This window comes from Diabrotica undecimpunctata, chromosome 9, assembly GCF_040954645.1.
Source record: "Diabrotica undecimpunctata isolate CICGRU chromosome 9, icDiaUnde3, whole genome shotgun sequence".
NCBI lineage: Eukaryota > Metazoa > Arthropoda > Insecta > Coleoptera > Chrysomelidae > Diabrotica > Diabrotica undecimpunctata.
In genome coordinates, this window is record NC_092811.1 from 99,801,077 (window position 1) to 99,827,570 (window position 26,494).

The 26,494-nt window shown below is 32.0% G+C and overlaps 1 protein-coding gene across 12 annotated transcripts in view; it reads right to left on the bottom strand.

The window, feature by feature from the left end:
- Window positions 1–2,401: 2,401 nt before the first annotated feature.
- Window positions 2,402–26,494, bottom strand: part of Hnf4 (Hepatocyte nuclear factor 4) — a 290,760-nt gene continuing 266,667 nt past the window's right edge. For 8 of the 12 annotated variants that reach the window (XM_072543888.1, XM_072543885.1, XM_072543889.1 and 5 more), the window contains exons 7-9: window positions 24,793–24,945; window positions 21,733–21,969; window positions 2,402–15,514 (exon numbers count right to left, since the gene is read on the bottom strand). In XM_072543888.1, the coding sequence (XP_072399989.1) occupies window positions 15,210–15,514; window positions 21,733–21,969; window positions 24,793–24,945 (695 nt within the window). In that variant the 3' untranslated portion in view covers window positions 2,402–15,209. Of the gene's footprint in view, window positions 15,515–16,821; window positions 16,941–21,732; window positions 21,970–24,792; window positions 24,946–26,494 lie in introns of all 12 variants that reach the window. The other 4 variants (XR_011952009.1, XR_011952008.1, XM_072543887.1 and 1 more) reach the window with 4 other exon arrangements.

Below are 26,494 nucleotides of genomic sequence, written 5' to 3' on the forward strand. Positions count from 1 at the left end.
TAACTGAACTGAACTGAACATAAACAAAAATCTTCTAAAAAAGCGGCAACAATTTTGCCAATCGCTTAACTGTCATTGAGCGTCGCTCTTCTTTGTAAGTCACTTACAAAGTTGTTGTAAGAAGAAATTTGTTGTAAGAAATACTAATAATTAGGCAACCAGTTTTATCTCCTACATTGGAGTAGCGACTATAGAGTATTGTCTTAACTTAAAAAGAAATTAATTTAGTCATAGATGTGTAGATGTCACCACTAAATTAATAAATTTATGACGTAAATATTCTGTTCAGTAAAATTAGAATATAACTATTCTAAAATGCTATTCTTTTATAGTATTTGTTAATAAACAATATTTCTTTTGAAACTTTTTACATTTAAAGAATGTCCTAGCATTATATTCATACCAGTTCCAAGATGCTAGACAATAATTATTCATAGGCTAACGTTTGTAGCGATATATTGCTCTTACAAATCCAACCTAGCGCTCTCGCCAAATATTAAACTGCCAAAAACGCTCTCACCAAAATTTTAACTGTCATTTTTGGGTATAAATTAAAAGTCAACACAAGGATCTGTGAATCTTTTCCGCATTATACTATAAATATGTTTTATTATGTGTATAAAAGACGTCCAATTGACTTCCACTTTACTTGCAAAACGGAAAATAAAAAGAATTAAAAAGATAGGCTGTTTTTATACACATAAAATGAGGACCAAATTTACACGCCCAATAGACATTTCTTCTTCTTCTTGAGACGTAAGGCTCGTAGAGCCTTACTTACTTCTCAGGAACCGATTTTTCTCTCATAAATTTCCATAGCTTTTGTCTAGGAACTGTGTTGTAGCCTTTCTTAAGATCTATAAATATCAAATGTAGCTATCCTTTCTTCTCAACTGACTCAAAGCAAACAAGGCATCCGTTTTTCTCCTTCATGGCATAAACTGTTCTTTTGCTATCGATGTCTTTTTAAACTTCGCTCTACAGTTGTCTCCCCAATTTTCATATTGTGCGACAGTAACTTATGTATAGTTATTACAGTCCTGAATGTCCCCTTAATATTTATACAATGATGTATCACACTCTATCTATGCATTGAGCATCCTTTCTTCCTCATATATCCTACTCATCACTTGAAAAAAAGCGTTTCCTTTCCCACTAACACCACAACTTTGCTGTTGGCTTCCCACCTGTAATTTACAGTATATTTTTCCTCAAGCTCTTCCAGGGCTCTACTCTTACAGACGCTTAAGTCTCCAAACCTTATCCTTTAACTTCCACCACTTTACTTTCTGGTGTCTTAATTGCTCTCTTTTCCGTATCCACTATCACCGGTCAGTGCTGACTAGTTACACACTCACCCTCTATCAATTTACAGTTGGTAACCTCTTTTAGCTGACTTCTCCTGCACACTATGTGATTTTCCTTTTTCTCGCTACAATATGTAACTTACTGGTCTTTAGTCTTCATAAAAAACGTATTAGTGACAGCCAAATCCCATACCACTACAAAATCAATCACACTATTTCTTTAACTATTTCTTATTCCCATCCCCAAACCTCTATGAACTCTTTCTATCCCCGCTATTTCTCTAGCAATATGCCCATTCAAATCACCTCCAATAAAACACTTTTTGTCTACAGGTATCTCGAGCATTTCGCAATTAAGGCACTCCAAAATTCTTCCCTTTTTTGTTCTTCAGACCCTGTGGGGCGTAGACACCTACTATTTTTACGACAAATATCATATCGTTACCAGAACCATATATTTGTCTGTTTTTTTGTATACCTCATGGTTTACCATGAGTAAACGGTATCCACGGTACCCGCTCTTATAAATACCGTTTTCTTGTCACCAAATATTCCTCTCATGATTCTTCGTTTAAATTTAAGCAAGAACTTTTCATCTATCCTGAAGATGGTCCGTGTTTCCGATCCATAATATCAGCACTAGTAGTATAAGTGTTTTGTATATTGTTTTTACAAGCAAGAGGCATATGAAATAATGTTATGATCTGAGTTATTAAATGTAAAGACGTGGTGAAAACTTCAAATATTTATTTACATAATATAATAAAAAACTAATATTGCCACCTCCAGCCTTTTAAAAATATTTATCCAGAAATTTAACTATAATCATCCACAAATAACAAAAACCTATAAAGTGTATATTACCTAACATAAATACATTTATATATACAAAACAATATATACCACAATTTAAAACGACTTCATTCTTTGAGCAGCTATAAAATATACTTCTTTGAATTATATTACTGCATAATTTTGGTGTAGTTGAAGTAATATAAGATTGCCATCACGCGAATATTCTATGCAATAACCAAAAGCTAAAATTACTGCCTCAATTCTTTCTTTTAGTACTTATTCCTAGTCGTATGTATTAATTTTTTTTAATATTATACTGACAAAATCAATTTATTTTCTAATTACAAATCCTTAAATTTTATAAAATTTTAGAGAGAATATTAATATGTCTGGTCAGCACTCCAACTTTCAAGTTTTAGGTGTATGTTAAAGGAAAAACTCAAAAATGAAAACAAAAATGTAGACATATCTAGAAAACGAATATATCAATATAGAAAGAAGTTAATAAAAAAAGAAAAAGGGGTTGTTAGATACTTGCATAGAAAAATTACCATAGATTTGAAAACATTCAAGCAGCTGCAAACTTTTAAAAAATTTAAAAAAAGTTGTTTAAAATTTGGCGAATAGATCCATTCTTTCTCCTCCTTTTGTATTTCCCCATTATTGATTATCGTGATTTCCTCCAATACTCCCAACACATTTTCTCCATTGATCTCTATCTTCAACTGCTCTAAGCTGAATGATCTCTATATAACTGTTTCGTTGAATAGTCCGCTGAATTCTGAATTTGGTCGGACCATCAGGTTGGTGACCTGTCCAATACATCTCTTAGAGTAATATATTTCTTCTAATAAAAAGAAAAAAACAATAAAAATACTACATAAATTGTTCTGTCAACGGAAGAAAATGAAAGGTGGGCAAGAAAACATATTTAAAATAAACTAATACGGGTAAAGAAAAAAATATTTTTAATACACAAACAAAGCAATATGAGTTTATGATTACCCGAACTTTCTATTTCGATTGTTTCTTCGCTTTACAACTCTAAGTGGGTTTCGGCCGCGTTAACTATTTTCCTTCACTTTTGCTGGTCTTGTGCAGCAATCTCCCATTGTTGTACCCCCATCTTAAGTAGATCGCTCGTTACTACATACTTCTATCTTTTCTTGGGCGACCAACTGACCTTATGTTATCGGGCCTTTCCCAGAAGGTTGTATTTAGTAGTCTTTCATCATTAGATCTCAGTACATGTCCTACCCATCTTATCCGATTCGCCTTAATGTATCGAACTATGTTTTCTTCTCCATAGTGATTGGAGTTCCTGGTAATGTTTTCGTCTCCACTCTTCTATTATCTCGTCTCTACAAATCCCAAATATCATCTGGGGGATCTTCCATTCTAAGATTATTAATTGTGTTGTTTCACGCTGCTCCAGTGTTCAAGCTTCACCTCCATACGTTATTATTGGGCGAATTACAGTTTTATATACCCTTGGTTTACCTGTCTTTGAGAGCAATTTTGATTTAAGTAGCGACAAATAACTAGCCATGATTCTAGTTGCTACATCTTTTTCGTAACTATTTTCAGCTGTTATAACTGCTCCCAAGTACTTAAATTCTTTGACAACTTCGAAATTGTATTCATTTACCGAAATGTTTTGTCTAATTCTTAGTGTTGAATTTTTGGTAACGACCATGTACTTGGTCATATTTTTTTTGACCATAAGGCATACGTTCCTGGTCTCGCTTTCAAAAAGGGTTAAAATTTCTTTCGCATCTCTGGTGGATTGTGAAATTGAGTCGACATCATCAGCAAAAGCTAACAGTATCTTCGTTCCTTGGCAATGAAGCCATTTGTTAATTCTGGTTGTTCTTTTAAAGCACAGTTGGATAACAAAGGTGAAAGTGGATTGACTTGTCTTAGGTTTTGATTTGAAATTCATCTGACGTGATGTTGTCAATTCTGATGCGTGCACGTGAATCCTGCACACACATCTAGGATAATCCTCCCGTTTTAATTTGATGTATATGTTTGTTGTATTCCCAACCCTCTTCTGAAATTTGGCGCAAGATAAAGATCTGGTCTATTGCTGATCTTCCCAGTCGGAAGCTACACTTGTAATCATCTATTATTTCTTCTGCGTACTGACATTCATACGCGTACCGAAAAAAGCAATATCAAAAGAATGCAGCAACCACAATAAGCCTCATGTCATCTTCTTCAGTGCCGTATCCACTAATGAAGGTTGGTTATAACCATTGCAAATTGCTCAAAAGTGTCTGCGTGTTTAACCCTGCCCAGTCGCAAATATTTTCAGTAGGATATTTGCCGTGTACCAGGGCTCCTTTTTCCTTCGATTTTACCCTTAATAAAATCATTTTAAAAATAATTTATACCAGGCTATACCCGAAATTAGAGGTCGATATTAGTGACATTATAGATTATAGCAAAGTTTTATGACAAACCCATGGAAAACTTTATAAATGCAAATATTGACCAGCGGGGTATAAGATTAATATCAACTTTATACTACAACCAAAAATAAATATCCCGCAAAATATAAATATAACGGGAAGTAAGACAAAGATCTAGTTTTCATCTCCAAAGTAGTCTCGAGAAGTTGAAAAATTTATTCTTCAAAAGATTTGTTTAAAGACCAACGTTTAACAATTATTCAAGTTGATATAATAGGCTTAATTAATATTTAAACCCAGGTTAATCCAGATTCCTCCAACCATATAAAATGATTTTATTGCTCCTTTTAACCATCTCTGTATAAACTTTAATTTTCGATTGCCAAGTAATCACGTGTAGAGAGAAGATTTTCTAGGTTATTCCATGTTTATTAAATGGTGGATAACTATCGATTTTATGATATAATTTTTGAGGCATAAGTGATGACAGGGTACCACCATAAAAAATTATTCGCATTCATAAGCTAAAAGCTAAAGGAACTAAGGCCTAACTAAACGAAATTAGGCCTCGAAAACACCGTTAAAATTTTTTCTTTAGTAATTGGCTGAAATTATCATTCACTTGAGGACAAACTTACAGGAATTCAACCACAAAACGTAAATTTTTGCTAGTTCAATGTCACAAATATGTATGCGCTTGTAAACATACAGCCCAAACTATTTTTATTACTTAAATTGGTTCTAAAACTATTATAAGTTGTAACAAAGTCAAGACAGTTAGTACAGTTTTTACACATAAGAATTAACAAAAAATAACATTTAGGTACTTGCTTTAAGAAATTGAAATATTCTCTTGTGTAGTACAAATGATGGTGTGCAAAAAAATGATGAAAAATTTATCGTACGGTATCTATTAAAGTACAGCAAACGTTAATTATGATAAGGTTGCTAATAGTTGTGCAAATAACGTATTTTCATCTCAAATCATCAGGCCTTTCCAACCAACGAATCGATTGGAATCTTGGAATTTATTTTTTGGCATATCTACAAAGAAGTAACCTTTACCATAATTAGTGTTTGCTGTAAAGGTTTTCTAGTATATTTCACACTTAAATTTCAGACAATACTCAATTGTCAATAATCTAAAGATGTCAAAATATTTGCAATTTTATGAATGGCTTATTTGATCAAAAGTAAGATTTTGTGAATATACTATAAAATCTTTCTTTAATAAAAAAGAAAACAACCATTTGATAATGGTAATTTGAAAAAAAAAACCATTTATTTATTTCAACTTGTTTACAGAGTTAATTATTGTCTATATCATAAAAATTAATATTTTGACAGACTTTGAGTACACCACTACCAAAATCTGATAAAATTTACCAAAACGATCATTCTCTCGAATATGTTTTTAAATTTATTTAATGACTTTCGATTAAAGGATCGAAAATCTCGAAGAAAAGTTAAATTTATATAAAAATTCAAAGTTACACATAAAAACAAACAGTCTAATAGTTGATTTAAGTATGTAAACATTTTTAACTATTTAAACAGGAGATAAAAAGGTTTAACACTGTAAACAAGTATAAATTTGACTAAATGTAACAGTAATAAAAAAATGCAGACCGGATATTAATATTCAAAATCACAAAATATGAAAAAAAAAAACGGTTATATGCTATATATTTGTACATTTAACCCATTCTAAAACAATTATTTGGGGTTTACTAAGTTCCTTTTTTGACATTTTTTACGCTGGTTATATGTGGCGAAATTCAACATTGTTTTAATAATCAATTGACTAAATATTCTTTTATATCATTGAGCAAATGGTAATAAACTATAAAAAGTTTAATAAATCATCTATAACGAAATACATACATCAGCTAAAATTTAACAACAGGTGCTTTATTTGTAGGAAAATCATATTACTGTAGTAAATTTTTTTATATATCATACTATTTCAAAAATGACATCAAGTAGCTAGAAAAATACAAATTTTTAGTACCTGTGCTTGCCCTACAATGGCAAAATTTCAGCTTTAGCTACAACTTTTGTCATTTGTTTAGATAAACAATTAATAGGATATCATCCTAAAACGTGTTCTATCTGCTAATGTTAGAATAGATGATGAGATAAGTAAACAGGTCATATATGTACATCAAGAAATTATATTAATTTGTTGGGGTTCTTTTATTATAACGAGAATAGTTTTCTCTACTCAATTGTAAGCAAATAAAGAGGTTTGACATTATTACAGTATGATCTTTTGTGAAAGTTTATAGTGAGTGAATTTTATCAAATATAGAATCAATTTGTGATTATAGACCATTCAAAAAATTAAACATGGACCATTTATCACGTAACTAAAAGAGTGTTATTTCGAAAAACTTAATAATCTCCGTTTCGCAGATGACATTGTCCTTATCACAGATAATTTAGGAGAAGCCACAGATATGTTAAATGAATTGGACTGCATGTTCGAAGGTGGGCCTCAGAATGAACTTGACCAAAACTAAGTTTATGACAAATATGGTCCCCAATAACCATTTAAAAACAAAGTGGTAGAACTGGTGGAGAAATATACGTATTTGGGTCATGAAATAAGAATCAGCAGGGATAACCAAACATAACTCCAAAAGAATGGAGGCGTTATACTAAATGTCTACAATTATCTTCGGCAACAGAATCTTTCTAATTGACAAGTATAGTCGAAATGTTGTTTACAGTAATAGGATATGGAAAATCAACTATATATAAAATGTTACAAAAAAGCTTGGTATAATTCACCCAGCCAGGGAGACCAGAATTATTAAAAGTTGAGCTGGATGATTGTTTTAAAAATGCCAATCTTAGGATAGTCAATTCGCTTTTTTTTTTAATAAGCAAATGTCAACTTTAGATGAAGTTGTACAAACTATTACCGATGATACTGATTTGCCCACGATAACTAGAACCAAACTATGAAAAGGTTTACATGAATTGAGTTACTTTCTAAGGAACTAAACTAACGATACAATGACAAAAGCAGAATTATTAAATATTGCCAATTTCCATAAACAAAATTATAACAAATGCAATACTGAGGAGATAGCCAGAAAACTAGGTACTGAAATACTTTGCTTACCACCCCATCAATCCGATAGAGTTGATATGGGCTCAAATCAAAGATAACGATGCTCGAAATAAAACAATATCGGACGTAATAACAGAAAATTGGAAAAAATGTAGTAATAACGTTCGGGAAATTGAAAAGAACATGTGGGAACTTGATCACATTATTGACAGCAGAATAGAGCCTATAGTAATTTCTCTTATAGCGGACGACAATGTGCGGAGAGCCAGTGACCAAGGCCAAAACCAACGTCAATGACTCTCTGAACGAGCAGACATTTGGAGAAGAGGAAATTCTAGAAGATTCGCAAAAAGAAAGGTAAATAAGGAAGAAAGCTGCATCACCACAGGATTGCCCATTTTCCAGAGCAACCAAAATCAAAAAGCAGGAAATACCCCCTTCCCCCCCAACGATATGTCTGCGAGGGATGGTGGAAGTTTATGCTTCATGGAGCTACCGTCTCTACGAGGCGTGTTTCTTCGATCTCTTAAGACGAGAACACCTTACTCTGGAAATCTCAGGATACCTGGAGCTAGGATTTACTTTGTTGTGTATGTGTGTTTCTTACTTTTAAAATACATTATAATCTTATTGTTTATTCAGTTTACTGATACTAAATCTTGGAAATTTTTTGAGAAACGATTTTCATATTTTGATTTTCAGACGATTTTTTTAAAAGCATTTTTTTTTTATAAAATTCAATGAATAATTTGAGTTTTTTACGTTAAAAAAAAAACAAAAAACCGAACTAGTGGTACCTACTAATTTACGAACGAGTACCGATCCGATAAACATTAGAACTTCTTGTTTTATATAGGAAGTTTTATTTGATTACTTAAATATTGGATGGAAAATTTAAACAAAAACAAGAATACTGCAACTAATATCGATTTTCCTACAAAATTGTTCCGTAATAAGTGAAACAGATATAAAATGGCACTATAATCAACAATTGCTTGTATATACTTCTATAAAATACCAATATTTGTTTAAATTTTATATAATAATAAATGTCTACCACTTAAGGATCTCCTCATTTTTTACTTAAAAATGTCTTAATACGAAAAAGTGTATGGAAAAGCTATAACACAATTAAAAATATTAGTAATTAAAAGAGATACGATACAAACAATACCATATATAATTGCAAAAATCGATGAAAATAAATATTCATTAATTTACGTTCCCAAAAGTCGCAGTACTTAATCATAATGTACACAATAAACTGAACCAGCAAAGCAGGTTAGTTGTTTAGTACTTTTTATATTATCCATCATAATTTTCTACAAATTCAAAACACCACTGCCTTGATCTAGAAAAATGTCACGATAGACTAGAAATTCTTCGTTGTAGGTGTCAGTTGCTATCCCTGGTTTTAAAACAATGTATAGTTTCAGAAATTTAAATCCATATCGAGAAAGTGGTTCATATAGGGAAGTTTGATAAAGTTTGATAAAGAAAATGACAGAAAGCGAAAAGAAGTTGTTAAAAGAAACGGTTTTCAATCAAACACACGTAAACTTCGAGATATGGAAGAGAAATAGGAAGAATCTTTCTCTTGTGCTCATACTGAATCAAGTATGGGATCGTTTATAAGTAATGACGAAGAGATATCCCAAATGGATTACGACGATAATATGGAAATAAACGATGGAGATTATGTTCTCATTAAAGAAGGTGTCCCAAAACGCATAGAAATAGGACATATTATTGGCAAAACTGAAACTACAGTGAAAGTTATTTATATCCGTCGTTTATTTTCCAAGTTCACGTTTATTTCCTCCGATGAAAACTACATATTTAACGTATCCCAAGTTGTTTTAAAATTGCCAACTCCCAAACCTTCAGGTCAGACAGCACGCAGAAGTGAAATACTGGTTTTTCCTGTAAATTTTCAAAATTATTATAATGTATTAAAATAAATCTTATATTGTTTGTATGTAAATGTTACGATAAATAAATGGTATTTAATATAAATTCTCATTAGTCATCCGAGTATTCCTTGTGCAACAGTGTACCCCATAGTATATAACACTGTTCCCCACTAGTAGGACACAATGTTCCAATTGTATTTTCTCTACAAAATCGTTTTTACCGACTAGTCATGTAAGTTTTTCCTGTAGTTGATTATATCATAGTATGCCTCAACTCCAAACGAGTTGTAAGATATTAAACATTTTATTTTTAATGAAATCCTTTCAAAATGACATCGAATTAAGACATTTATGTAACACTATGTAACACTGTGTGTAACACCCCCTCTTCTCCTAATATAAAGATACTAACAGAATGGAAAAAGAAAAACTAGTGAAAATCAATTAAGATAAAGAAATTGACTACATGTCAATAGCGACACCTAGTATTTAGCTGTAAAGTTATGCAAATGAAATATTTGATGACACAACTTTACTCAATGAAAAAATTCAAAGATTCCAAAATAAAATCATGAAACAAAACATGTTTATCATTAAATGATTACTACTTTTAATGGGAATAAGCCAAAATTTAAGTTTATTTTGACGTTCGATTTCCACTACGGAAATTCTTTTTTGATAATTTGTGGGTTGGACGTTCTCTGTTTAACTACGTTTTTGTTTATGAATTTGTAAGTTGTGGTTATGAATTTAAAATTATGTGCGCGAAGCGGATGCGCCTACGGTTCAAGCCTCGGATGATTTGAATGGTCGTAATAACTGTATGCGCGAAGGAGGTCAAAGGTCAAAGTGAACCAGCGACTTCCTATTTACTACGTAGTAGAAAATCGAAACGTCAAAATAAACTCATTTTAAACTTAAATTGTGGCTTATTCCCATTAAACGTAGTAATTTCATTAAGATGCCACAAGAAAATAGTTTCAGAACATCATTATATTATGTTAATTGATCAGATTGTAGTCTAATAAATTACTATTCATGGGGTATTTAGAGAAAAAAAAAACTGCTACTAGAGGCTTTGAGTGTGTAACATTTAAATAACTACAATTGTGATCACGTTTTGATAACAACGGTGATTCTACAATGGGGGATAGCTAAGGAGGTACCAAAATAAGAAATAATAAACATAATTTGAACAAAAAACAATACATGTGCTTATAAAAACAAGTGCTATTTAATTAAAATAGAATATTTACATTTTTACTGTAAATATTTAATTTTCTTTCATATAATTTAGAAATTTAACAACGGTTATAGGTATAATAGATTTTGGAATGTAAAATTATGTATAATAAAATTTTAGAGAGGACTACTTTTTGTTATTAATTAATAATATCAAGCCAGTCCGATAATGAAATAAATAAATATTTGTATTGAAAAAATCAGTATACACATTATTTACTTTAAAGTTAATTGCACATCATCAAATTTTGACGCTGACATTTTTGCAGTATTGTCGGAATAGCAAAGAATATAGGAAATTAGAAATATATTTAATGAAACGTTACAATTATTATAAACTGATTTTCTAACTTATTTTCGCATTTTAATTAAATGAAACAGACTAAATACTTGCCTTTTCACAGTATTTTAGATAGTCCACATTACACAAAACTTTATTTATTTATTTATAGCATCTATCTATGATATATGCTATAAATCATTTACTAGAACTATACTTTCCTTAGTATTTTTTATCCTAGTTATGTGTTCACAAGTACTTTATTGTTATTTATATTACTAACCTAACCTAACACGCTTGTTTACAACAAACAGTACGAAAAAAATTGCTGATACAAGTTTGTGATGAAAAGGCCTATTAAAGATAAGGCAGCGTATTGTTTCTCCAATAATATTAAATTAAATTATTGTTTTTAAGTACCAATTTTTTCTATAAGTTTTATTTTATTGATAATTTTTCGACTGTTCTAACAACCATTCAAATTTCGTCATTTTGTGTCATGTGGAACAATTTCACCCAATCATGTCAACATTAGACTGATAATTGCATTCAGTGCAATTTTCAATCCCTATGACAACACGATCGAGTTCATGGCACTTCATGGAACATGGAACTTCAAATTACTGGTCATGGCAATCAGAATTCTATAAAACCATACTTGAATCTCGATCAAGAACACCACAACAAGATTATAAATATTATGCGTGGTAATAGATCTTCTATAGTAGAGAACAGCAACAAATCTAATGTTAACTTAAATTTTAATAATTGTACTGTCACTAACTGTACTTTTAATAAATAAATGTTTCGTTATGTTGAGTTATGATTTTTTTTTCGAAAAATTATCCGCCGAATATCCCTCGGACATTGATGAATGCCTCATAATTTCATGACAAATTTCTCAAGCTCGTTGCTTGGTAACAGCACTCAACCTTCGGCTTCGTGCTGTTACCAAGGAACGAGCTTTCGATTGTCATGAAATTATCTCGTCTGTTATCAATGTCCTAGGGATATTACTACTGAAAATATGATGTATGTAAGTCAAAATAATTATTATTATTGTTAGGGAATTTCCTAACAGTTAGTTGTACTGTGACGACGTAAAAATGTCATTGATAATGTGCAATGTACTGTGTTCCTAACCTAACCAATCACCAGCGATAAAAACTCAAAGATTTACCAAATATTTTTCAAGTCTGATATATATATATATATATATATATATATATATATATATATATATATATATATATATATATATATTCAATTAATTACTTAAAGACGATAATAAAAGTAAAAAAAAAGATGTGTTATAAATATAATAACAAAGCAATAAAATTTCGAAAGACTGTCTAAAATGTTATACCTGTCTTGATTAATTTTTTAATGTTGCTAAAATTTGAATTTCTCACAGTAATCTTGAAATAACGTCAGGCGTACAGTCATACATGTTGGCAACACATCGTGACATTGTTGCACAATATGCTGTTATAGTCCATTCACCCAGGTTGTGAACATTTTGACAGAATCATTGTCGAAAACATACAAAACAAAAATTCCTACCTCACTACTACTAATAGCTCAAATAAACTTAATTTACTTAATGTAACACACTTTTTATTTGAAGAAACAAGAATAATCATAAATAATGGGAGTGTATATTTATTAATTTTGGTTAAAACTTCGTAGACACCAATCTATAAACGACTCTAAAATTTCAAATATATATATATATATATATATATATATATATATATATATATATATATATAAACCTTTGCATTATTGTCTTAATAATAATTATTCTCTGACTCTCTCAGGGTAGCGCACTTGGCCCTCTCCTTCTGTATCTTTTATCTAATATTTACTGCAGACTTTTCTCAAATCGACGCGACGACATTATAAAAGCTCTAGCGGACTTGATGAAAATCTACAATACCACATGGGTAACCTTTTAAGATGACTACAAAAATGGAAGACAAACGTTGGATAATCAGTTTTAAGTTCAAGGTACAAACTTTCATTCTTGTATTTTTATCTACTCTTCTGTAAAATGTGTAGAAATAATTAACAAAATCAGAGATAGAGTCACTAACTAGTCGCCAATATTTACTGGAATTTTTAAATTTAAATGGATTTCACAATTCGGAAAAATGAAAAATAGATTCGTCAGTCTATAAACTTGATATGCAATGTCAGTAATGTTAGTTTATGGATTTTTTTAAGTCTGTAGTGCTCGGTGCCAACTGAAAAATTCAAGCAAGACACAGGCAGAATGGAGCAGACACCTTGAGAAGAACAAGATCCTTTAAGGGCTGTAGCATGCAGACAGTTATTTTCTCGAATCGTGCCGGACTATAGAAAGTCCTAAATAATATTTAACATAAAAAAGCAGGTCGGTCAGATAGCTAAGCGAACCAGGCGGACGAATCGCATTCGCTTTACTGAGTGATCTAGTGGATCGATGGTTCAAACTCTGGCCAGAAAATGAAAAGGCTAACATAGCAGTGTAAAATTTGAATAGAACTGCTACTTAGACTAGAATACGCTGGTACGACTTATGGATAAGTAGTTCCGCAAGAAATAGGAGCTTGCGTCTCGTTGTAACTCACTCCATAGATCCATACCAGACGAGCATGTACATTTAAAAACCGGAATGTAGATAAAAAGAAGCAGACCACCTCATAAATATTAATCCTGTACCTGGATTTCTTCTTCTTACGATGCCTATCCGTTCCGGATGTTGGCGATCAACATGGCTATCCTAACTTTGCTTGCTGCTATTCTGAATACTTGGAATATTGACGTCAAATATCAAGAAATTCTTGGACCGAATTGTGGGGCTGCAGTAAGCTATCAAATACTTATTTTCATTCAATTTAAAACACTTCGTATGATATAATAAAGTTTGGTATGAAACAAAGCAAAAATTACACAAGGATCTGAAAATCGAATAAATAAAATTTAATAAAATATAACTCCTAGTCGATCAATACTTAAAACAAGAAGACTAAAATGTGTCTGTGAAGACTGTGTCCGGTAAAAACCTACTAAAACACATATTCATTCCCCTAATTTTACCGTGGAGTAGATTGTAAACTTGCATTATAAAAAATATAAAATTTTATAATATTGTAATCTTGGTATTGTATGAATGGTAGAAACTATTAGGATGCTACAGCTGCTGATTGATATATTTACTAACTATTAAAAATATCTACCTAAAAAAGTCTATCGATTAAAATCGTAATTAGAGTAGGTTATGGAATTTACATTCAAATGAGGCAGGTTAGCAATTCAAACATTTCAGCAATCATAAATATTATGTACCTACTCACATTTAACAAACCACAATTGTCACGTAAATAAAAAAAATGTTAATTAAAATTTTTATTATTAAAATAGCAAAGAAGTTAAGTTATGTATATACTATTTTGTGGAAGTGGTTAAAATTCTAGATCATGTAAGTTTTATTTCACAAGATATTTTAATTAGATTTTTTTTAGTTTTTTTGACGGTTCTAAACGATGAATCTATGGAAAGCTGAGCAATTGTAAATGTTGAGAAAGGCACGATGTCATCAATTGTGTATGTATGTGTGTGTCTGAGCATTTCACTCGCCATTTTAACATTTCAGTTAAATATGGTACTAATTGACATTTAACAAGGCACAGAATTTCTGATAGCACGCTTATATCAGTCTTACAGTAACATTATATCCAATTACGCCATTTTTTACAAATAACCCTAACCAAAAACTTAACAGTGAAGGTAAAATATGTACACAAAAGAAATAGGTAACTACTTGTCAATCAATATGATTATTAACGCTATACATATATGTAAAAATACCACATAAGGGTATTTTTAATGTACTACATAATTTTGAAAATGTTTTGTGTTGATTTGGAAATTGTTCACAAATATTTAAGACCTTCTTTAGGCATAGATGAAAAATATTCCAAGGAGTGCTCTGTCCATTATTATAAATGTAGAGACCCTATTTAAATATAAGTATTTCCTTTTCTCCTTACTTTGTGAAGAGTATTATAAAAATGACTGTTAAATTTATTGTAATATATTTTATCTTCTAAAAAAGGACAGTTCATAATTCTCCACAAGCAAAACATTTCCAGTATAAAACAAACTTCTAATAAAGACTTTAAAAAAGTCCATAACCTAAAAACTATGCTGTTCCTCCTTCAGCGGCTCTTCTTTGAACGATATCGGATAATGCACGGCATCGTCCAATGGCACCATCTCACGTAGTCCTAGTACGCTAGATGGTGGGCCAGATGGACTAGCCACGTTGCTGTTGATCAAGTGATCCTGTGGGCTATTGGGTGTAGCCAGAGGCGAGGTGATGGGACTGTCAGCTGAGTCACTGGTGCTCTGATAGCTGTTGTTATTGTTGTTGATGTGATTGTTGTTCGGGACGACCAATGCCGGTGGAGTGGCGTCGATGCTTGCGCCTAGAATCGGTTCTGCAATTAATTAATTGATGTGATGATTTATGATAATGGATGTTATTTTTATGTGTTAGTAAAGCAGTTTTAAATCGATATATACTTTGTATTATGTTTAGGTACCAAGCAAATTAAGCAAAAGTTTACTCTGAAATTTCTACAGCATTTTTATGCATGGTCATTAATGTAATAATAATCCCCATATTGTTTCAGTCATTACACCTTAGTTGGACAGCTAACAAACTGTGAAATTGTTAACTTGTTCAGAGATCAAACTCTTAACCAAGCTATTATTTATAGGGCGATAAGAAACAGGTACAACATCTCCAAAACTTGGTTGGTGAAGAAATTAAATTAAAATGTAAAGAAAAAAGAATGCTTATATGAAATATACATAGCAAATAACATGAAAAGATTGCGAAGAATATAAGAGGATGCGCATTAAGACTCCTACATTAGTGAGAAAGATGAAAAAAGAACAATGAGAAAAATTATCGTAAAAAATGGAACATGATTTTTACAAATTGCTAAATGATACGTGGGAGTTTGTTAAACAGGGCATTAAACGAAAATTCTTAATAGAGCAAAACATACTACCAAAGATGAATGCAAACACTCTATAATAGAATTACAAGAAGCCATAAAGAAACTAAGAAATAAGACTCTGAGAAAAGTGGGAATAGCAAATGAACTTATAAAAAATGGAGAAACACAATTCGAGCCATCGATATCAAAAAAGAAGCAATGTGATTACCCTGATTAATGCACGTAGACTTGCAAATTGATCATGATACACTTAAACATACAATCTACCCAAATACAAAATACACATACAGCATACTCAATCGGCAAATCACCTATCAGCTTCACCACAACTGGCTCATCATACGGTGGGATTTGCGCTGTAACTGCAGCCCTCTCAAATCCCTAGGTGTACCACCATTGTGTCCGGGAGATGCACGAAATAGGAGAAAAATATTGCCTCAGCGAAGCTTCAGAGAGCTGACGCACTCAGGGGCACTATAATTTTGTTACGGTATGGGTGCAATGCCGTGCCTGATAGAATTTTTACTTTAAAATAAGTCTATTTTGACGTTTTCCGAAGTAGAAATCGATATGTCTAAATAAACTTTTTAAAGTAAAATTGTGACTTATTCTCAGTAAAAATAATAAATTTTATTAACATGCCACAAGAAAATAGTATCTGAACAATATTCATATACAAAGTATATAAAATGTTTTTGATTCAAATATTTTACCACAGTTTCTTAGACTATACAATAGTATTATTAATTTTAAAAAAATATGTATTTAATTTGGCTCACTTAGCATCTTTGAAGATCTTCAAGTCTATTCAAAGTCTTCTATTCAATCTATGATAAACTGTTCTATTCTTAAACTTTATATCCATATTGGACAGAGCTGATTTGAAATGATCTATAATCTGAAAAATAGAAAATTTCAAATCAGTGTGAATTGTTCTATACATAATGATTTTAAATAATATATTTCTTGAAATGAAAAAATCACAAACATATCGCATTCAAGATTTTAAATTGTAGCGAAATGCAGCAAAAAACAGTTGGTTAAAGCTTAACTAAATTTCCTAATATCCGCAATAATTAATATATTTCTTCTTTAGATGCATCGTACATAATCATAAGATAATTTCATAAATTATATTTTAAATATGGTAGTAATAATCTCCCTTATACGATAAATAACAACACTCTTTCCTTTTCCTACTACTTTGTTACTTTTATACATCCACAATGATTTGAAAGTCTTCTAAATGTCCAGGTAGACGCGGATGGAAATAAAGCAAATTGTGAGTACCAAACGGCCGAGATAGAAGTACCCCCGCCAAGCCTGGAAGAAATTATCACGGCGATAGAAACCCTAAAAAATGACAAATCCCCGGGACTAGACAATATTGATGCAGAACTGATTAAAAAAGGAGGGCATGAACTTAGAACTAAAATACACCAATTAATGAAAGAAGCCTGGGAACAAGAAATAATGCCAAAAGAATGGAGTGGCTGTATTATCGTGCCAATACATAAAAAAGGCAGAAAGGATACATGTGGCAACTACAGGGGAATCTCACTAATCGGTACTACATATAAGATATTAGCTTCAGTTGTACTAAAACGATTACTGCCATATACAGAGGAAATTATTGGCGATTACCAATGCGGCTTTAGGCCTGGAAGATCAACAATCGACCGAATATTTACTATCAGACAAATGCTAGAAAAGTATTGGGAATATAATAAAGAAGTACACCAGATCTTCATAGATTTCAAACAAGCATATGATTCCATAGATCGCTTAAAACTGTGGAGTGCAATGAAGGAGTTAGGCGTACCAAAGAAGCTGACCATGATTGCGCGAATGTGTGTCAACAATTCCTTTGCACAAATTAGAATAGGAGGCAAAACTTCAAAGGCTTTCGGCATAAGCACCGGACTCAGACAGGGAGACCCGCTGTCCCCATTACTATTTAACCTAGCATTGGAATATGCAATGCGAAAAATCTATACCAGAGTCAAACCAGACATAACTGCCAGAGGAGCAAAGATTATTCTCGCATTTGCAGATGATGTAGATGCAGTAGCACAGACAACACTGGAAGTTAAGGATATAGTATCGAACTTTGAAGAAGCAACACTAAGCGTAGGCCTGAAAATAAACGAAGAAAAAACTAAATACATGGTCGTATCAAAAAAGGAACGACAGCGAATAAGACAAAACATTACCATAAACGATCATAATTTTGAGGTGGTCAAAGAATTCAAATACCTAGGAGCAACAATTACCAGTGAAAACACAGGAGAACGGGAGGTTGAAATACGAATACTGGCGGAGAATAAATCATTCTTTGCCATTCAACATCTAATGAGGTCAAAGCTTCTCTCAAGGCGTGCCAAAATCCAAATGTACAAAACCATAATACGACCAGCAGTGACATATGGAAGTGAAACATGGACATTGAGAAAGAAAGAAATCAATAAGCTATTAGTATGGGAACGCAAAATCCTGCGAATTATATATGGTCCTTGCAGAGACAGCGTGACAAATGAATGGAGGAGCAGATACAACAATGAAATAGAGACTCTCTTCGGGAAAGGAAACATCGTAAGATACATAAAATACAATAGATTAAGATGGGCAGGCCACGTGGTACGGAGTGATGACGACAGACTGATTAGCAATGTGTTTTGGGAAAGACCAGATGGTAGAAGATCGACAGGAAGGCCTAGAAAAAGGTGGAAAGACGCAGTCAGGGAAGACCTGGAGAAGATGGAAGTAAGGCCATGGGAAATAATAGCACAGGATCGGAATCAATGGAAGGCAATAGTAAACGCGGCAAAAACTCACGAAGAGTTGTAAAAGCCAATGATGATGATGACAATGATTTTCCTATGAATTTTTACGGCAAATATTTCAATTGTTCTGCGGCATTATTTATTTTTGGTTCATGCCAAGGAAGAAGAAATTTTACTAGATGTAATATTACTATTATCAATTTTATACGAATGTGTATGGAAGGTGAGAGTTAGGCAATAATACTTGGAGATATTTGAAAAAAACAATGGACTAAAACAGGGAGAGGGACGTTTATCACAGCTCTTCAACTTAGCTCTGAAACACATAATCAGAAGTGTAAAAATCGAAAAATCGACTACAGCATTTCATCAGGAAAGATCAAACCTACTGTTGGCATTTGCAGACGATATCGGTCTAATAGGAAACACTAGATTAAGGAATAAAGGAGACTTTCGTCGGTTCGAGAAGGAATCAGAGAATGTAACAATAAAACACTGAAAACTTTGTTTTCAAAACTTCCACAAAATTTCAGAATCAGAGAAGTAGAAAACAAAACTAAATATATGTATATGTCAGAGGATTTACGTATTTACTATATAAAACCATACCACCCGTAGTGATTATGATAGCAAAATGTTGACGATATCAAAGGTAAACGAAGAACGATTACCTGTTTGGGAAAAAATCCTACGATAGATCTTTGTGCATGTGCTTGATGGAGCAGCAGTACAATATGGGATAAGAACTAATCAAGAGCTCGACGAACTGTATCCAGACGCTAAGATTGTAGCATTTTATTTCTGTTAAATTTAAGGAGAAACCAATTATGAGCTCGCGAGTAAGGAATAATAAAACTGATGACTGCACTAATAATGTTGATGATAAGGATGATAAAGAAACGTCGACAAGTAGTAGTAAAAAAACAATCACGTAGGTCTACATCCTATTTATATTATCTTTGTACTTCTAAAAAGAAGGAAAGGGTTTGTAAAATGTTTTTCCTGAATATATTGTGTCTTTCATATTATCTGGTAAAAACTGCATTTTCTAAAAGAGATAAAATACTGAATACAGTTGGCGAAGATCAGAGAGGAAAAATGTCTGTGCTACAAAATTATCTGACAAAATAAAACAGTCAGTGATAAATCATATCAATATGTTTCCGAGGGTAGAAAGCCATTATTGCCGAAAAGATTCACAGAGGAAATATTTAGATTCAAATCTAAATATAAAAAAATGTATGATCTACTATATAAAGAAGACTGTGTGAATAAAAATATTCAACAATTCGCTAAGTTGTCAATGTATAGATCTTTATTCAACACAAATTTTAACTTTGGATTCTTCTAACTAAAAAAGGATTTGTGTGATCTATGAGAAAAACATAAAACATCAATGAAGAACAGAGAAATGAAATGAAAGATTTAAGTAAAGACCATTTAAAGAACAAGATTCTTGCAAGGGAAACAAAAGAAAAATCAAAGAAGAGATGTGAAAATGATACTTATTTTGCAGCAGCTTTTGATATGCAACAAGTTCTTCAAACGCCACATTTAGATGTCTCAGTTGTATTATCGTAGAAAGCTTTCTGTTTACAATCTGAGTATTAATGATCTTCATAAAAAAAAAGGTTATTGCTACATGTGGCATAAGACAAAAGGACAGAGAGTATCCAATGAAGTAGTTTCCTGTGTTAAAAAATTAATAGAAGAAAAGGCTCCGAAAGGAAAACAAGAAATGTGTTTTTTTTTGACAACTGTCGAGGACAAAATCTCAACAGAAATATTGTCGTAATGTATAAAGATCTAGCTGTTAAGATATAAGATTAAAATTTCCCACTTTTTCTTGGAAAAGGAACATACTCAAAATGAAGGTAATAGGATACATAGTAATACTGAAAGGGCTTCAAAAAATGTTGCTCTATACGTGCCAAGTCAGTGGTACCTTATTGCACGAACAGCATGTAGAAAAATTCTATACAATGTTACCGAAATGAATGAATTTTACGATTTTGTTGAATTCAGAAAACATACTTGTACCAAAATGAACAAAAATGGAAATGGAGAAAAGGTCAAGTGGCAGAAGGTACGTGTCATAATGTGTTTTTTAGTGATGTGAATTTTATCGGAATTAATACTGAGCGTAGGACAAGAAGAAAAACTTTATCAGTATATAATGACCTGCAAATGTTGAATGCTGAAAGTTTACCTATTATTACAAAGAAATTAGAGGATTTGAAATATCTATGTAAATCATTGGTCATTTCGACCGTGTACCATGACTTCTATTTGAATTTAAAATCATAAGGGAACTTAATTTAAGAATCATTTTTTTTATAATTTATTTTTTAATCAGCGACGTATTAATAAAATATTTGTATTTTTATGAACAGTAGTAATTTATTTAATCATCCCTTTACTTAAATAGCAACTGTGTTTTTTGTAAAAATGAAGAATATTGTTAGTGTAGAACTAGCATAAGTCCAGATAAACTACTTCTGCACTAATAATTCTGATGCAGCAATAGTCTATGTCCACCTAAATTTTTATTAAAACAATGAAACAAAAAAAATTAGTTTTATAGTAATGTAAAAGTTTCTGAATGAATTGAAAAGTATGCATAACGTTGATCTTTGAAAAAAAATTTAATGGAAAACTAAACTTCTGAAAAACTTCAAATTGCTCTCCTGAAAAGTTGTGATTTCGGACATAGACGACCTCAAATAACATGAACAGTATTTTACTGCGTTTAGCATATTTCTTTGTTATTTCAAATATACACTTTTTGTATAAATCGGTTAAAAACTGTGGTAAAATATAATTATGTTTGTGATACACCACGATTCTCATATTATAAAATTTCAATCCAATGATCTAATAAAACAGAAGAAAAAAAATATTATGTACCTCCAAGAAGCATCTCCTGTAACAAACTATCGATGTGTGCTACTCCAAAAAGCTTTGCAAACTGGATTTGTTCGATCATTTGCCACGTTATCGATTGTAGAGGTGGAAGAGTCAGCAATAATTCTCCAAAGCGGCCTCTGCTGTCATATTGACGATCGCTGATGTAATCTTCAAGATTGATTTGGATTTGATATCGAAGAGTTTTGATTCTGGATGGTTCGCTTAATCCTTTAGCATCTACAAAAGCAATACGAATGATTAACTATACAATATTTAAAAAACGACATAAAGCACACACATTTAAAATGTGAATCAAGTGCTGATATTTTAACCGTTGTTCATCAAAGTAATTAATAATTTTGGAAAGATATTTTTAAGATGATTAAACCATAATTACTTTTAATTAAAATTACATTTTTTAGTTTGACGTATCGATTTCCAATCCGGAAATCATAACAATTTATAGGTTAAAGATTATTTTCAACTTCTAGCAATCAACTTCTACTTAAAAATTTTTTGAAAACGATTTCCAGATTGGAAATCGAAAGGTCAAAACACAATAAAAAATGTAATTTTTCTAACAATTAATTATAGCTTAATCTTATCTTAAAATATCTGTGTTAAACATGCAGCCAGAAAATATTTTTAGAACTATTGTTAATAGAATAAATATTCTACAATATTTAAAATTGTGTTAATAAAAATTTACTTTACCTAATTGCTAGAACGAAAAAGAAGATGAAAAAGACTTAATTTTAGACCTCGATGAGGTAAATTATAGTTTATTAGGATTGTGGAATCTATATTGTATCTTTTTCCTTAATTTCAAAGAAAGTTTTGAAAAGTATTCTGGTTTTTTAAGTATACTGTAATATTATAAACGTCAAATGCTTGTTATATTTCTTTAAATCAATATTTTATTCCAATTTCTGCATTTATTAACTTTCATTTATTAGCTTTCTGTTTTGTTTACATGTCTGATGATATTTTCAGTACCATAAAGAGTCACCACTTCAGCATTCAGGCGCTTTCTCCACTCTCCTGTCAATTCATCTCTTTGAGGGACAAATATTATTCTGAGAACCTTCCTTTCCAATACCAGCAGCTTATTTATTACCTGCTGATGTAGAGTCCATGTTTCACTTCCATACGTAACAACTGGGCAAATAACTGACATGTACAAGTCTTAACTTAGATTGCCTTTTTAGCAGCTTAGATCTTAATAATGATGATAGGGAGTATAATGTTCTATTCCCTGCAGCTATCCTTGCTGAGACCTCTTTTTCTATGTGGCTGTCATCTGTGATTACCGCCCCCAGATATTTAAACTCTTTTATTTCTTCGCAGTTGTGGTTATTAATAGATATATTCTGCATAACTCTTGGTCTTGGATACTAACATGTATTTAGTCTTCTCGTCATTTATTCGAAGACCCAAACTACCTGTTTCCTCCTAGAGTTGTAAAAACACCTTTTTCAAGTCTCTTGTAGAACTAGCGACTGCATCTAGATCATCAGCAAAGGTCAACAATAGTTTTGATCCTCGATTTACAAATCCCCCTGTTAGCTCAGATAAAATTTTACTTATTGCATATTCTAAGGCCAAATTTAATAGCAACGGGATAAGGGGTCTCTTTATCTAAGTCCTGATGTTATGTTAAATGGCATCGATGTTCTCCTAACTATCTTTACCTCTGCATATGAGTCTGTCACACATAAGAGTTATCTTTATTAATGTTCTTGGTACTCCCATTTCTAATGTTGCTAGCCATAGTCTGCATTGTTTTATCGAATCATATGCTTGCTAGCAGTCTACGAAAATGTGTGTATATATCGGTTGAAACAAAGTCCTTTGTGATACTACGAAACTCTTCCTCGGCATATATCAACCCAAGGTACCAGTCTATTAGTTGACGATTATAAAGATGCACATGGAGATTCGTCGATAGGATTTATTAGGGTTTCTTTTATATACCTTATTTCATTCTCTCATTTCATTGTACTTATAAGAAGCTGATATGTCTCATGAATATTTTGGACGAGAGGATGTTTGTTGGATATAGTATTAATAAAGTATATAGAGGAAAGTGAATCATCAGTGCATATGGCTACGTGTGTATTCGGATATTGTTGGACATATTTGAAAGCACGTGAAATAACTAGTAGTTCACAAGTGTGGATACTACACCAAGTAAAATTTTTATAGAGTTCGATAGACTGTTGTACAGTGATTTCCATACTACAATTTTTTGGAAAGAAAGTTGCATGTCTGCTACATTTGTATACAGTTGTATGTACAAAAAATAGTTTCTATCATTGTTGATGTCAGTTTAGTTGAAGATTTCTCTAGTATAATAAATTTGGCACTGGCACTTTTGGAAGGTGTTTTGTTAGTTTTCGTGTTGTTTTTAGAACTTTCCTTTATTATTTTTGTTGATTTGATCCCATGAGTATGGGACAAATTAGAGTCCCTCTGTAGGTACAAGTTCCAGAGTAAAAGAATCAGGCACAGCGTAGTGAAGTTTGTTTCTACTAGAACGTCCGTGACAGATATTTTAATATATGCAATTGATAGACAGGTTTGAGTATGCTTCAATAGTAAGTACAATACGCTTTTACCTTACGTGTTGGTCCCATCACCAAGTCAAGGTGATACAGTACGGTCTATTATAATTCATAACTGTTTTCGATATCATATTAAAACCCAGAAATATATCCAGAGATTTTTTCTGATCCAAAATTCCATTCGCTTATATTTGCAGTTAAGAAAATTTAGGTAGGAAGTAAAAACTAAGAAATTGACATGAAAAACTCGATAATCTAACCAAACTATATAATAAACTATAATGATATGACAGATAGAAAGTGATATCAGATATCTACGAGTATTAATCATGAATTACATAAATTTCTTTTATAATATAGTCTGTACATCTTGTTTTTGATGTTTCACATTAGTGAACTAATATATAAAGTAGTACTTACATCATTATTAGCTCATGCTACTAGTTCAAATCAATAATCTAATACTCAAGTATCTAAAGATCATACAGTAACTTACTTGGATCGAAGAAGACTATGGCTTTCAGGCAAGCGAACTCGGTGTCGTCGATCTGGACTTCGTTCATGGGCTTGACGAGCTCGTCGATGATCCTGGTCCCGACTCTGGAGATGCTCATATCTGGAGATACGTTACGAGGATCTGGTATCATAGCTGCAGTACATTGGACAATTGTCCGATCGTTATTATTGAATGTTCGTACATTTCCGCCAAAATTACTAACCCAACATATGCCTACTACTCACCAAGCACAAAGGCCACAAACGTGGAAGTGTGGTAGTGATATCTACTTTGTTAGAAATTTATGTTAATTAAAGTAGTTTCTAGTGTTAGCTATTTTATTATGAAGTCACTGCTAAGAAGGGAAAAACAAAAATAGATAAATATGTTACTGCATAGCTTGTACTTCCTATTTTAGATACCAGAAATATATACCATCGCACGAAAGACAGTACCTGCCAAATTATTTTCTTAGCCTCCTAGCATAGTTAGCATAAGCTGAAAGTAATAAATAACTAAGTACATATTATAATGTAATATTTGATTAACCGAATTTACTATTATTGAATTGAAGTAATGAACATTTAATAACTAGTATAATCTTCTCTAGATCTGCCGAAAGCATACGATTGGAAAATACTTGATTTCACGTTATGAGCTTCTACATAATCGCTGTGTGGAGTCCATATAGGACTAAATACATATAAGCGAGTAGTGGAAGCTATACTGAAATCAAACCTTAACTGTCTTTTCTGTATTTTTATTGACTCATGTTTTTAGTATAAGAGATCAGTTCGCAAAAGGTAGGTCTAGATAAATTGATATGTTGTGAAATTCGTATTGAAGATTTCCTACATCCGTCCATTTATCGCCTGTTTTACTTTGAAAATTGTAGAAAGCACAGATTTGGGCAATTGTCAAAATTTTGAATTCGAACACTAAGAAATCTCCGGAATTCGACCATTTATTCCTTTCGATTTAGTTTACATCTTGGAATATGTAGTCTTGACTCCGACACTATTCAACCTGTCTCTCGAATATGTGCTAAGACATATAGGAAGGGCTATCTTCTAACATCAACATTATGTCTCGCAGAACGAAAAAGACCACAGAAATATATTCACAATTAAAACAGGGGCAAAAGTGACCGGACTAGAAATAAATAACCAAAGGCAAAAAAGCTAACCTAAGTAAGAGCCAAGTGAAACAGACGCAAAGTAGAAAGATTGCTGAAATGAGCCCTAGATAGTAAAATGCAGGGCGAAAGACCAAAAGGAAGGCCACGAAAAAGGTGGGAGGATAAAGTGGCAGCGCAAAATTTGTTAGACATGAGAACCTAGAGAACCGCTCGCGACCGGCAAGGTTTTAGGCATAGTCTCGAGGAGGCCAAGGCTTGTTTTGGGCTGTACTGCCATTGGAGAGAGAGAAAGAGAGAGAGAGAGGGAAAGATAGAGAGAGATAGAAAGAGAGAGAGAGAGAGATGATTTTATAGTATCTGCACATACTACTATCTACTGGCAAAATTTTATATAAAAATATTGCAGTCCAGTCCCAAACAAACCTTTTCTTGGTTTATATGTGAATCCGTAATTGGTCTGTACTTCTATTGATGTGCAAAATGAAATTTTTCGGTACCCAGTTCTCGAGATAAACTCATCACTAAAAATAAATGTTCAATTGTGATATCAGGACGTGTACGGTA